The sequence below is a fragment of the Scyliorhinus torazame genome, chromosome 17 (assembly GCF_047496885.1).
Source record: "Scyliorhinus torazame isolate Kashiwa2021f chromosome 17, sScyTor2.1, whole genome shotgun sequence".
Taxonomy (NCBI): Eukaryota; Metazoa; Chordata; class Chondrichthyes; order Carcharhiniformes; family Scyliorhinidae; genus Scyliorhinus; species Scyliorhinus torazame.
The window spans coordinates 23,458,339-23,472,163 of record NC_092723.1 but is presented as its reverse complement, the minus strand read 5'-3'; the positions used below and the strand labels follow the sequence as shown (position 1 = coordinate 23,472,163).

The 13,825-nt window shown below is 52.3% G+C and overlaps 1 protein-coding gene across 2 annotated transcripts in view; it reads left to right on the top strand.

Moving 5' to 3' along the window:
• The window catches only part of LOC140393782 (ataxin-7-like protein 1), a 58,952-nt gene that overhangs the window by 14,450 nt on the left and 30,677 nt on the right, over positions 1-13,825 (top strand). Inside the window, exons 6-7 of one of the 2 annotated variants that reach the window (XM_072480197.1) lie at positions 1,050-1,132; positions 6,551-6,777. In XM_072480197.1, coding sequence (XP_072336298.1) covers positions 1,050-1,132; positions 6,551-6,777 — 310 coding nt within the window. Of the gene's footprint in view, positions 1-1,046; positions 1,133-6,550; positions 6,778-13,825 lie in introns of both variants that reach the window. The other variant, XM_072480196.1, reaches the window with a different exon arrangement.

Below are 13,825 nucleotides of genomic sequence, written 5' to 3'. Positions count from 1 at the left end.
TGGAATGGCAGTAATGGGATGATGCAGTGTCTATCCCCCAACTCGCATCCATGGCTGGTTTAGCACAGGGGCTGGTTTAGCACACTGGGCTAAATCGCTGGCTTTTAAAGCAGACCAAGGCAGGCCAGCAGCACGGTTCGATTCCCGTACCAGCCTCCCCGAACAGGCGCCGGAATGTGGCAACTAGGGGCTTTTCACAGTAACGTCATTGAAGCCTACTCGTGACAATAAGCGTTTTTCATTCATTTCATTTTTTCATTCATTCTAAGTAGGGGAAGGAAACTAGGGCACATTCCCCTGATTGCTGTCCAATAATCCTTCCCTGATATGAGCATGTGTTGGTTGAGGTGGTGCAGAATTGGACCTGATCGAATGCCTTTCAGAAATTCAGCTGTCTTGGCCAGTGCTGAAAGAATGGCCAGTTGTGTCAGGTACTGGGGAGTGGGCGTCACCTGCAGAACCTGAAGAATCGAGGTCTACAAGAGCACATCTTACCCTTGGGTTGTCACAGTTGAGCTGGGTTCTATTTCCATGCAGAATCATCTTTTGGCATGGATCAAAGGATAAAGGCAGGAGCAGGAAGCAGGCTGATGTGGCTCTCTTTGGGACTAGCCAACAGAGAATAGGGCCAGAACTGTCCTACAATTTCCTGCCTAACCTCTCCGCCTCTCTGTATCTAACACCATGCTGTACCTGTCCTGGGAGTGGTTGCTGGGGATAATGTGGAGGGAGCTTTACTCTGTATCTCACCCTGTGTTATTGTTCTTTCCCCCTTTAAGACGGTCCTTAAAATGTACCTCTGACCAAGCTTTTGGTTACCTGCAATACTTCTTCAAGTGATCCAATATCAAATTTACGTTTAATAATCATTCTCGTTGAAGGCACTATTAAATGTAGTTACTGTGCAGTTCAGTAGCACAGGAGCTGTGGTGGTGGTGAGGGGGGGGGCGGGAGGGGGGGGGTGGGTGGGGGGGAGTTCTGAGGTGTCTCAGGGCCTTTAGCAGGAAACAGCTGTCATAAGGCGTAACCTCTATCTCGTCTGTCAGCAGAGAAAGAAAGTGACCTCAATAAACACTGCGGAGTCATGGACCCAGACACCAAGAAACACTGCACACGTTCGCTAACTTGTAAGGTAATTTGTCTCCCTCCTGTCTCAGCCATCATCTTTACTTTGCATTAGGTTCTTTTCCCGCATTTTACTTCAGGCAATGTTTCTAGGTGGCTCAGTTTCTGGATTTAAAGTGTCAAGGCATCCAGATTTTTGACCGTAAATAAAGGAAAATAATTTAAAGGGCTAGGTGAGGTAGCCATTTTAAGAGTTAGTACTGTAATTTCAAGAAAATAAAAGCTTTTTTGTCTTTTTATAGATACCACTTGGTGCATGTAATCTTCTGGATTAGCATTGATCATCTGAGTGGTCAGAAATGGCTTTTCTGCAGGGTCGTTACTGAGGGAACACTGCAGTTCGGAGGGGCAGTACTCAGGGAGTGCTGCACTGTCGGAGGGGCAGAACTGAGGGAGTGCTGCACTGTCGGAGGGGCAGAACTGAGGGAGTGCTGCACTGTCGGAGGGGCAGTACTGAGGGAGTGCTGCACTTCGGAGGGGCAGTACTGAGGGAGTGCTGCTCTGTCAGAGGGGCAGTACTGAGGGAGTGCTGCACTGTCAGAAGGTCAGTACTGAGGGAGTGCTGCACTGTCGGAGGGGCAGTACTGAGGGAGTGCTGCACTTCGGAGGGGCAGTACTGAGGGAGTGCTGCTCCGTCAGAGGGGCAGTACTGAGGGAGTGCTGCTCTGTCGGAGGGGCAGTACTGAGGGAGTGCTGCACTTTGGAGGCACAGTACTGAGGGAGTGCTGCTCTGTTGCAGGGGCAGTACTGAGGGAGTGCTGCATTGTCGGAGGTGCAGTACTGAGGGAGTGCTCCTCTGTCGGAGGGACAGTACTGAGGGAGTGCTGCATTGTCGGAGGGTCAGTACTGAGGGAATGCTGCATTCTTGGAGGGGCAGTACTGAGCGAATGTTGCACTTTTGGAGGGGCAGTACTGAGGGAACACTGCACTGTCGGAGGGGTAGTACTGGAGAAATGTTGCACTTTTGTAGAGGCAGTACTGAGGGAGTGCTGCACTGTCGGAGGGACAGTGCTGAGGAAGTGCTGCATTGTCGGAGGGTCAGTACTGAGGGAATGCTGCACTCTTGGAGGGGCAGTACTGAGCGAATGTTGCACTTTTGGAGGGGCAGTACTGAGGGAACACTGCACTGTCGGAGGGGTAGTACTGGAGAAATGTTGCACTTTTGTAGGGGCAGTACTGAGGGAGCGCTGCACTTTTGGAGGAGTAGTACTGAGGAACGCTGCACTTTCGGAGGGGAAGTACTGAGGGAATGCTGCCTGTCGGAGGGTAGTACTGAGGGAGTGCTGCACTGTCAGAGGGTCAGTACTGAGGGAGTGCTGCCCTGTCACAGGGTAGTACTGAGGGAGTGCTGCACTGTCAGAGGGTCAGTACCGAGGGAGTGCTGCACTGTCAGAGGGTGAGTACTGAGGGACGCTGCACTTACGGAGGGCAGTACTTCTTCCCCTTATTGGCCCTGGGCCTTTTGCCTCTCTGAGAAGGGAAGGAGGGAAGAAACCTTTATTCTGGATGTCATGGACATTGTGGTGTGAACAGGCTTGATGGAGGCAATAGTCTTTTTCTGCCCATCAGCTTGGAATGTTTTTCTGTCACCCCTTCTGTTGCAGCAAGTACATTATTCCTGAGCAACAAAAAGGATGAACCTTCAATCCAGGAGGGATTAAATTCAGGCCTATTCCGAACATCCGAATCTGAGATTAGAATAGCTACAGAATTTAAACAGTATGAAGGTCTTGCATATTTGGAGTCCTGTGAACCTGCCCTTTTTGCACAGAGCAGACACCCTAATAATAAAATGATACAACAGTTTTGTAAAATGGTAATATATTGATACAGGGGTATAGCATCGTTTAAACAGATCGATTTTCCGATTTTCTCTATTTACTGAGTCAGGAAATGCATGCCAGCTAGTCACTAACACACGTGGCACCTTCCTGCACCCCTCAACCGGCTCAAATATGCTGAAATTGTGTGTGGTTGCAGTTGTTGTAATGCTGAAGCTATTTACGTGCAAACGTATCCCGCAAAAAACAATGAGATGACTGATTCATCATTCTGTATTTGCTTGTGATAGTGGTAAGAAGGAATGTTGTTCCCAGGGCACCGGGTGAAGGTTCTACTCCTCTTTGCAAAATGATTCACAGATGTCCTCAATTTAAAGTTTCATTGATGTCTGGCAGCTCTGAAAGTGCAGCACTCCCTCAGTACTGACCCTCTGACAGTGCAGCACTCCCTCAGTGCTGACCCTCTGACAATGCAGCACTCCCTCAGTACTGACGCTCTGACAGTGCAGCACTCCCTTAGTGCTGACCCTCAGACAGTGCAGCACTCCCTCAGTACTGACCCTCTGACAGTGCAGCACTCCCTCAGTACTGACCCTCTGACAGTGCAGCACTCCCTCAGTGCTGACACTCTGATATTTTGCACTCTCAGTACTGACCCTCCGACAGTGCAGCACTCCCTCAGTACTGACCCTCTGACAGGGCAGCACTCCCTCAGTGCTGACCCTCTGACAATGCAGCACTCCCTCAGTACTGACGCTCTGACAGTGCAGCACTCCCTCAGTGCTGACCCTCAGACAGTGCAGCACTCCCTCAGTACTGACCCTCCGACAGTGCAGCACTCCCTCAGTACTGACCCTCTGACAGTGCAGCACTCCCTCAGTGCTGACACTGACATTTTGCACTCTCAGTACTGACCCTCCGACAGTGCAGCACTCCCTCAGTACTGACCCTCTGACAGGGCAGCACTTCCTCAGTGCTGACCCTCTGACAATGCAGCACTCCCTCAGTACTGACCCTCTGACAGTGCAGCACTCCCTCAGTGCTGACCCTCAGACAGTGCAGCACTCCCTCAGTACTGACCCTCCGACAGTGCAGCACTCCCTCAGTACTGACCCTCTGACAGTGCAGCACTCCCTCAGTGCTGACACTCTGACATTTTGCACTCTCAGTACTGACCCTCCGACAGTGCAGCACTCTCTCAGTACTGACCCTCTGACAGTGCAGCACTCCCTCAGCACTGACCCTCTGACAGTGCGGCACTCCCTCAATACTGACCCTCTGACAGTGCAGCACTCCCTCAGTACTGACCCTCTGACAGAGCGGCACTCCCTCAGTACTGACCCTCTGACAGTGCAGCACTCTCTCAGTACTGACCCTCTGACAGTGCAGCACTGCCTCAGTGCTGACCCTCTGACAGTGCAGCACTCTCTCAGTACTGACCCTCTGACAGTGCAGCACTCCCTCAGTGCTGACTCTCTGACAGTGCAGCAATCCCTCAGTACTGACCCTCTGACAGTGCGTCACTCCCTCAGTACTGACCCTCTGAGAGTGCGGCACTCCCTCTACTGACCCTCTGACAGTGCAGCACTCTCTCAGTACTGACCCTCTGACAGTGCAGCACTCCCTCAGTGCTGACCCTCTGACAGTGCAGCACTCTCTCAGTACTGACCCTCTGACAGTGCAGCACTCCCTCAGTGCTGACCCTCTGACAGTGCAGCACTCTCTCAGTACTGACCCTCTGACAGTGCGGCACTCCCTCAGTACTGACCCTCTGACAGTGCAGCACTCTCTCAGTACTGACCCTCTGACAGTGCAGCACTCCCTCAGTGCTGACCCTCTGACAGTGCAGCACTCTCTCAGTACTGACCCTCTGACAGTGCAGCACTCCCTCAGTGCTGACCCTCTGACAGTGCAGCACTCTCTCAGTACTGACCCTCTGGCAGTGCAGCACGCCCTCAGTACTGACTCTCTGACAGTGCAGCACTCCCTCAGTACTGACCCTCTGACAGTGCAGCATTCCCTCAGTGCTGACCCTCTGACAGTGCAACACTCTCAGTACTGACCATCCGACAGTGCAGCACCCTCAGTACTGACCCTCTGACAGTGCAGCACTCCCTCAGTGCTGACCCTCTGACAGTGCAGCACTCCTCAGTACTGACCCTCTGACAGTGCAGCACTCCCTCAGTACTGACCCTCTGAAAGTGCAGCACTCCCTCAGTATAGATCCTCTGATAGTGCAGCACTCCCTCAGTATAGACCCTCAGACAGTGCAGCACTCCCTCAGTACTGACCCGCTGACATATTGCACTCCCTCAGTACTGACCCTCAAAAAGTGCAGCACTCCCTCAATACTGACCCTCTGACAGTGCAGCACTCCCACAGTACTGACCCTCTTGACAGTGCAGCACTCCCTCAGTACTGACCCTCTGACAGTGCAGCACTCCCACAGTACTGACCCTCTGACAGTGCAGCACTCCCAGAGTACTGACCCTCTGACAGTGCAGCACTCCCTCAGTACTGACCCTCTAACAGGGCAGCACTCCCTCAGTGCTGACCCTCTGACAATGCAGCACTCCCTCAGTACTTACCCTCTGACAGTGCAGCATTCCCTCAGTACTGACCCTCTGACAGTGAAGTGCTCCCTCTGGATTATGTGCTGAAGTATCTAGATTGAGACTTGAACCCTCAGACTCGGGTGCAACTAGTTTCGCAACATAAATTCCAGAGCTTATACAACACAGAAAAAGGCCCTGCGGCCCAATTAGTCCATTCTGATGGATATACTTCACGTGAGTCTAAAATTCGGATTCTTTTTTTAAAATCTCCCCTTGCCCTTGCCTCTCCCTTTCTCTGATCTGCTGGAGACCCAGGACGGCATGGTAGCAGAGTAGTTAGCACTGCTGCCTCACAGCGCCAGGAACATGGGTTCAATTCCAGCCCTGCGTGACTGAGCAGAGCCTGCACGTTCTACCCTTGTCTGCGTGTGTTTCCTCCGGGTGCTCCGGTTTCCTCCTGCAGTCCAATAATGCACAGGTTAGGTGGGTTACGGGAAAAGGGCAGGGGAGTGGGCCTAGGCAGGATGCGCTTTCAGAGGGTCACAAGAGATTCGATGGACTGAATGGCATCCTGTGGGGATTCTATGGAGAACCATGCTGTCCCAAGATATCTTCGCTCACCCAATTCTGGCCTCTTGAACATTCCCGATTTAAATTCCCTCTCTAACCTCTCCACCTCTATCTTCCTTTAGAGGCCATGCTAAATTAGAAAACAAAAGAGAATTGGGTGGAATTTTAAAAAATTTGGAGTACCCAATTCTCTTTTGTTTTCTAATTTAGCATGGCCAATTCACCTACCCGGCACATCTTTTTGGGATGTGGGGTGTGAGACCCACGCAAACACGGGGAGAATGTGCAAACTGCACACGGCCACCTTTACGGCATCCTTAAAACCTCCCTCTTTGACCAGTCTCCTGTCCTAACATCTCTCTCTGTGGCTCCATGTCAGATTTTGTCTTCATTTATCCTCCTGTGGAGCAGCTTGGGATGATTTACGACCTTAAAGGCGCTGTATGAATGCAGATTGATCTCTTTGCTTGGCATCGGCTGATGTTAAACTTTCCGTCTCTCTCTCTCTTTCTGTGTTAGACGCACTCGCTGACTCAGAGAAGGAGTGTGCCCGGGCGCCGGCTTGCCTTTGACGAGTTGCTGGCAGAACATCGGGCAAGTCTGAAGTATAAGGAAACTGGTAAAGAGAGAAAGCAACAGGCCAAGGAGACCGTGCCGCTCTCTCCTGTGCAGGAGACCGCTCCCAGTTCGGTGATGCTGGGGCTCTCTCCGAACCAGCCAAAGGTTGCCAGCTGCTCTGCTTTGAGGTACGATCCAAATCTCCAGGTGTCTGATACCTATCAGCCGTGCTTGGGGTTTCAGGGCTTTTGGTCGGGTGCACTTAGAGACACTGTTCCCTCTAGTTGGAGAATCTAGAACAAGGTGGGGGTGACAATCGCACATCTGGAGTGAAATCAGGGAGTTCTTTTTTAAAAAAATGTTTTTATTCTCCTTTTTCACATTTCCTCCCGCATTTACACCCATCAACAATACATAATAATCAACAAGATATGTCAATCCCCATAATAACAACGATCCCATCCTCCCACCAACCCCCAAACATCAGCCCGCATGTTTACAGAAACAAATGACAAAAAGGAATCAGGGATTACCCATAGTCACCCTTAATCTACACAGCCCCCCCCCCCCCCCCCCGCCCCCCCCCCCCCCCCGCCCCTCCCAAACTAATGTTCGATGTTATCCAGTTCTCGAAAGTGCATAATAAATAGTGCCCATGAATTGTAGAACCCCTCCGAGCTTCCCCTCAGTTCGAACTTAACCTTCTCAAGGGTCAAGTATTCCAACAGGTCCCCCCGCCAGGGCACTGGGTGGAGAGGCTGCTCTCCATGCCAGCAGGATCCGCCTTCGGGCGATCAACGAGGCGAAGGCTATGATATCTGCCTCCGCACCCGTTTCCAACCCTGGCTGGTCCGACGCCCCGAATATGGCCTCCCGGGGACCCGGGTCCAGTTTCACATGCACCACCTTGGAAATTATCTTAAACACCTCTTTCCAGTACTCCCCTAGCTTTGGACAGGACCAAAACATATGAACGTGATTAGCAGGCCTCCCCCCGCAACGCTCACACACATCCTCTACTCCTTCAAAAAATCGGCTCATCCTCGCCTTCGTGAGGTGCGCTCTATGTACAACCTTCAGCTGTATCAGCCTCAACCTCGCACATGAGGTGGAGGCATTCACTCTCCGGAGCACCTCACACCAGACCCCCTCCTCTATAACCTCTCCCAGCTCTTCCTCCCACTTTGCTTTGATCCCTTCTAGCGGTGCCTTCTCCTCTTCCAAAATAGCTCCGTACACCGCTGACACTGCCCCCTTCTCCAGTCCCCTTGTCGTCAACACCTCCTCCAGCAATGTGGAGGCCGGTTCCTCTGGGAAGCTCTGTATCTCCTTCCTGGCAAAATCCCAAACCTGCATGTACCTAAACACTTCTCCCTGCTCTAGCCCATACTTCGCTTCCAGCTCCCTCAATCCTGCAAACCGACCCCGAAGAAACAAATCTTTTAGCGTTTTAATCCCCTTCTCTTCCCATTTCCGAAAACTTCCACCCACCTCCCTGGCTCAAATCTGTGGTTCCCCCGAATCGGCATTTCCCTTGACCCTACCCCAACCCGAAGTGATGGCGAAACTGCCTCCAGATTTTCAACGAAGCTATTATTACCGGACTCCCTGAATATTTCCCTGGAGCTATTGGGAGCGGCGCTGTTGCTAGTGCCTTCAGCCCCGACCCCCTGCACAAACTCTCCTCCATTCTGACCCACTGAGCATCAACCCCTCTGACCCAGCTCCGCACCTTCTCCACATTCGTCGCCCAGTAGTAGTACAACAGGTTCGGGAGACCCAAACCCCCTGCCTGCCTTCCCCTCTGTAGCAGCACCTTTCTCACTCTGGCCACCTTCCCTCCCCATATGATTGAGGTAATCCTTCCCTCAATCTCCCTGAAAAAAGACTTTGGCAGGAAAATCGGTAGGCATTGAAAAATAAACAGGAATCGCAGCAACACATTCATTTTAACCGCCTGTACCCGACCCGCCAGTGACAGAGGAAGGCCACCCCACCTTGCCAGATCGGCTTTCACTCTCCCCACTAAACTAGTGATGTTGTACCTGTGAAGCCTCCCCCACTCCCGGACAACCTGCACCCCCAGATACCTAAAATGAGTCCCTGCCTTACGGAATGGCAGCCCCCCACCCCTGCCCCCACCCCCGGCCGAGACACCACAAAGTACTCACTCTTGTCCAGGTTCAACTTGTACCCCGAGAAAGACCCAAACACCCACAGTAGCTCCAATATTCCTCCTAAAAACGCACTCGGCTCCGACACACACAGCAGCAAGTCGTCGGCATATAAGGACACCCTATGCTCTATCCCCCACCTGCACTATTCCTTTCCATGCTCCCGAACTTCTCAATGCGATGGCCAACGGCTCAATCGCAAGTGCAAACAGCAGGGGGGACATAGGACATCCCTGTTTCGTCCCACAGTGGAGAGAAAAGTATCTCGAACTGATATTATTTGTGCGGACACTCTCCTTCGGCTCCTTACATAATAGCTTTACCCAGTTCACAAACCTTGGTCCAATCCCAAACCGCTCCAGCACTGCCATCAGGTACCCCCATTCTACCCGATCAAACGCCTTCTCGGTGTCCAATGCCACAACTACCTCTGTTTCCTTCCCTTCCGCCGGTGCCATAACGACGTTCAAAACCCTCCTAATGTTCGAAAACAGCTGCCTCCCTTTCACGAACCCCGTCTGATCCTCCCCTATCACATTCGGGAGGCACTCCTCCAGCCTACCCGCCAGTGCCTTCGCCAACACTTTTGCGTCCACATTCAGAAGTGATATGGGCCGAAACGACCCACACTCCGTTGGATCCTTATCTTTTTTTAGCAACAGTGAAATCGATGCCTGCCCCAAGGTTTGCGGCAACACCCCCTTCCCTATCGCCTCCTCAAACATCCCCACCATCAGGGGTGCCAACCTGTCCTTGAATGTTTTATAATATTCCACCGGAAACCCATCCTGCCCTGCCACTTTCCCCGACTGCATCCTCCCAATCACATCCTTTATCTCCTGCTCCACTAATGCTCCTTCTAATGTAGCCCTGTCCTCCTCCCCTAGCCTCGGGTACTCCAACCCATCTAGAAACTCCTGCATCTCATGGTCTCCCCCGGGTGGCTCTGACTTGTACAACCTCTCATAAAACTCCTCAAAAACCTTGTTAATCAGCACTGGAGCCACCACCAACTTCCCTGCCCTATCCCTCACCTGAAGAATTTCCCTTGCCGCTGCCTCCCTCCGGAGCTGACCTGCTAACATACTTATCTCCATGTTCATAACTGCACCCCTTGCTCGTCTCAGTTGGCGCACCGCTTTCCTGGTGGACAGTCGGTCGAAGCTCGCCTGTAGTTCCTTCCTCTTTTTCAGCTTCGCCGGGTCCCCATCTCTGCATACCTCCTATCTACCTCCAGCATCTCATTTATTACCCTCTGCCGCTTCAACCTCTCCTCTTTGTCCACCCTGGCCTTAAACAAAATTACCTCACCCCTCACCACCGCCTTTAGAGCCTCCCAGACGACTGCCTTCGACACCTCACCCTTACAATTGAAACCTACATATTCCTTAATTACCTTTTCAATTTTCTCACAGAACACTTGGTTCCCCACAAGCCCCACATCCAGTTTCCACCCCGGTCTATGCGCTACCCCCTTCTCCAGCACCATATCCACCCAATGTGGAGCGTGATCTGACACTGCAATTGCAGAGTATTGCGACCCCTTGACTCCAGCCAGCAAAGCCTTCCCCACCACAAAAAAGTCGATCCGCGAGTATACCTTATGGACCGCTGAGAAAAACGAGTACTCCCGTTCCCTTGGGTGCAGGAACCTCCAAGGGTCCACCCCTCCCATTTCCACCATTAGCCCAGCCAGCGCCTTCGCCTCCCCTGACGGGACCAGCGAGTGCGGCCGTGATCTCCCACCTTGGCTCCTGCACCAAGTTCCAGTCCCCCCCCCACAATCAGCTCATGCGTGTCCAAGTTGGGAAAAGCCCCAAACACCTTCCTCGCGAATCCCACATTGTCCCAATTGGGACCGTATACACTTAACAGCGCCACTAATCTCCCCTCCAGCGCCCCTGCCACAATCACATATCTACCCCCCTGATCTGCCACCACCTTCTCCATCTGGAAGCGTACCCTTTTGCTGACCAACACCGCTACCCCTCGAGCCCTTCCATCAAATCCGGAGTGAAACACTTGGCTAACCCAGCCCTTTTTAAGTCTCACCTGGTCCTTCACCCTCAAGTGAGTCTCCTGCAGCATTGCTACATCGGCTTACAAACTTTTAATATGTGCAAGCACCCTTGACCTCTTGACCGGATCTCCTAGCCCTCTCACGTTCCACGTGATTATCCTTACTGGGGGTCTCTCACCCCCCCACCTTTCTTATCCACCATCACCATACCACCGGGCCCTGCCCCATAAGCCTGACCCGCCCCTGTCCATTGTTAACATCGAACCCCTTCCCCCTCTCCCAAGAACCCCCCCTACAAAAACATCCCCCAACATCCATCCCTTCCCCCCCCCTCTCGCTCGCCTTGTAGGCCGATTGAAGCCTGCTATCCAGGCTCCAACGTCCGCAGCCCTCCTCTCACCTCACCCTCATTCACTAACTGACTTTAGTTAGCTAGCGCGGGTGGCTCCCCCCGCCAAGACCTCTCGCCCCCTTCCGCCCAGTCCCAGAGAAAGAAACACCAAAACAAACCCAACAATCCAACCCCTACAATTCACTAACATAACATTTAACTGTCGCAACACAGAACGCCATTAACTTGAACTCTGTAACAATGCAAAGAGAAGTAAATTTCAATACAAATCAGTAAAAAGAAAGTTGTAACATTTATACATTTTCCAGCCGCTCAAACACAGTCCACAGTCTCTCTTCCAGTTCCGCTCTTCACGCCTGTCCCAAGCCTTCTGCCCTCACGAACGCCTCAGCCGCCTCTGCTGTCTCAAAATAAAAGTCTTTGACGTTATATGTTACTCTCAACTTCGCCGGGTACACCACACCAAATCGCACCCCCTTCTTGTACAAAGCCGCCTTCACTCGCCCAAACGCCGCTCGTCTTTTTGCCAACTCCACCGTCAAGTCCTGGTAGATCCGAACCGCAGTACCATCCCACAGCACCTCACGCTTCTGCTTCGCCCAGCTTAATACCTTCTCCTTCATGCAAAACTTATGGAAGCAGATAATTACTGCCCTTGGCGGCTCGTTCACTTTGGGCTTCGGCCTTAATGACTGATGAGCTCGGTCTAGCTCGTACAGGGTGGGGCTCTCACCCTCCCCCATCAGCTCCGCCAACTTCTTAGCGAAGTATTGCGTTGGCCTTGGGCCCTCTGTCCCTTCGGGCAAGCCCACAATTCTCAAATTGTGCCGCCTTGAGCGGTTTTCCAAGTCTTCCAGCTTTGCTCGGAGGCCTCTGTTAACCTCCACCACCCTCCGCAGCTCGTCCCCCATCGAGGTGACCTGGTCGCTGTGTCGTGATATGGCCTCCTCAACCTCCTTCATCTTCTTGCCCTGCTCTCTCACCTCGGCCGATGCCTTTGCCACCTCCACCCTCATCGGGCTGATTGCCTCCTCCACCAATGACCTCAACACGACCGCCGTCTCTTTCCTCAAGGCCTCCATGTGCCTCGCAAACTGTTTTTCCAGCTCCACCGCCATCACCTCGGTCATCTTCTCCACCGTAAGTAGTGCGGCCCCGCCTTGCAGTTCGGCTTCAGCCATCCTGTCAACACTTTTGCTCGTCTTCTCCTTCGGCGGCGAACCCGTGTTTCCTCCTTTCTTCGACGCTGCTCTTCGCATCCTTTAGCGGCTTATTGTTTTTTATCTTCTTTCTTTTCTCCTCTTTCCCCCTTCGCCCTCCTGTCCTTCATCAATCTGACTTATTCTTTTTTGAAAAAAAAAGGGGAGAGAAAAAAAAACTTTTCCCAAACTTCCTTAAACCTTCTTTCTCCTCTGCATTCACCCAGAGCTCCCCTGGGACCAGGATTCAGCCTTCTTTCTTCCTCCTAGGTGGGAGCCATCCGACGTGGAGCACCCTCCCTACATGGTGCCCTGGCCTCGGGCCTGCCGCCTCAGCCTCCTTGTAGCTCCGCCCCCGCTGCTCTGACCTCGTGCTGCACCAGGCCCAGCGCCTCTGCCCCCGCCGCCCGACACCCGTGCAGGGTTCTTCGCCGGTTTTTAAACTGGCCCCACTGCTGCTTGTGACGGCCCCAAAGGCCAACGATAGTCGGGGGGGTGCGTGAAGACTCAGGGATTTCCCCGAAATCGCCGCGAATCGCGGCCACCGGCGGGAGCTCTTGTTGCTGCGGCCACCCTGCTCGCCCACGCCACCGGAAGTCCAAATCAGGGAGTTCATTTCCGCACATGGGACAGTGGAAATATTCAACAGTCTCCCTCAGATTGTTGTGCATGCTGGGTCTCATTTGGTGTTTATAACACTGGGATTGATTGAATTTTGATGGATAGGGGTATCAAGACACCTAGAACAAAGGTGGGAAAATGTAGGTGAGTGCAGATGAGCCACAATCTCATAGAGGGGCAGAGGAGGCTCAAGTGACTGGATGGCTTCCTCCTGTGTCTATAGAACAGGCTCAAGAGGCTGAATTGCCTCCTCTAGCTTCTACGTTCCTTAATGGATCAGTGGTTATTGAACAACACGGGCTGGTCAAGTTTCCAGTCTCTCTGCTTTGTGCCGCGTTGCTTGCTCTCGCAAGTTTGCCAGTGGAATTCCACAGTACGGCATTGAGAGTGTTGGCCTGAACTCTGTTCTGAAACCAATGGGGTAACCTCGAGATTCAGAGGTGAAAGGGTAGAAAGTCAACTGAAGCTGATCACCACGTTTAGAAATTAGTGTTTTCCAGGATCGATACATCTGAAAATGGGATGTTGAAGCTTATTTTGTATTACATGGAATTTACAGTGCAGAAACAGGCCATATGGTCCAGCTGATCCCTGCTGGTGTCCATTCCCTGCACAAGTCTCCCACACACGCCATCCAACTCAGGGGAGTAAGGGTTTCCACTGTGGGAAGCTGGAGTTGCGACTCTGTGAGCATCTTCAACTGATTTATTTAGCAATTCTTTTTCCATGCTATTGTAATTTGTAGAATTATGTTATTTCTCAGGAGCACCTCAGACAAGAATACAAACTCTTTTCTAAAATGCATCATTGGAAGTAAAGGTGGTCCATGGAGCAGCACCTTGCTATCTGGCTCGTGTGTCTTCCAGTGCA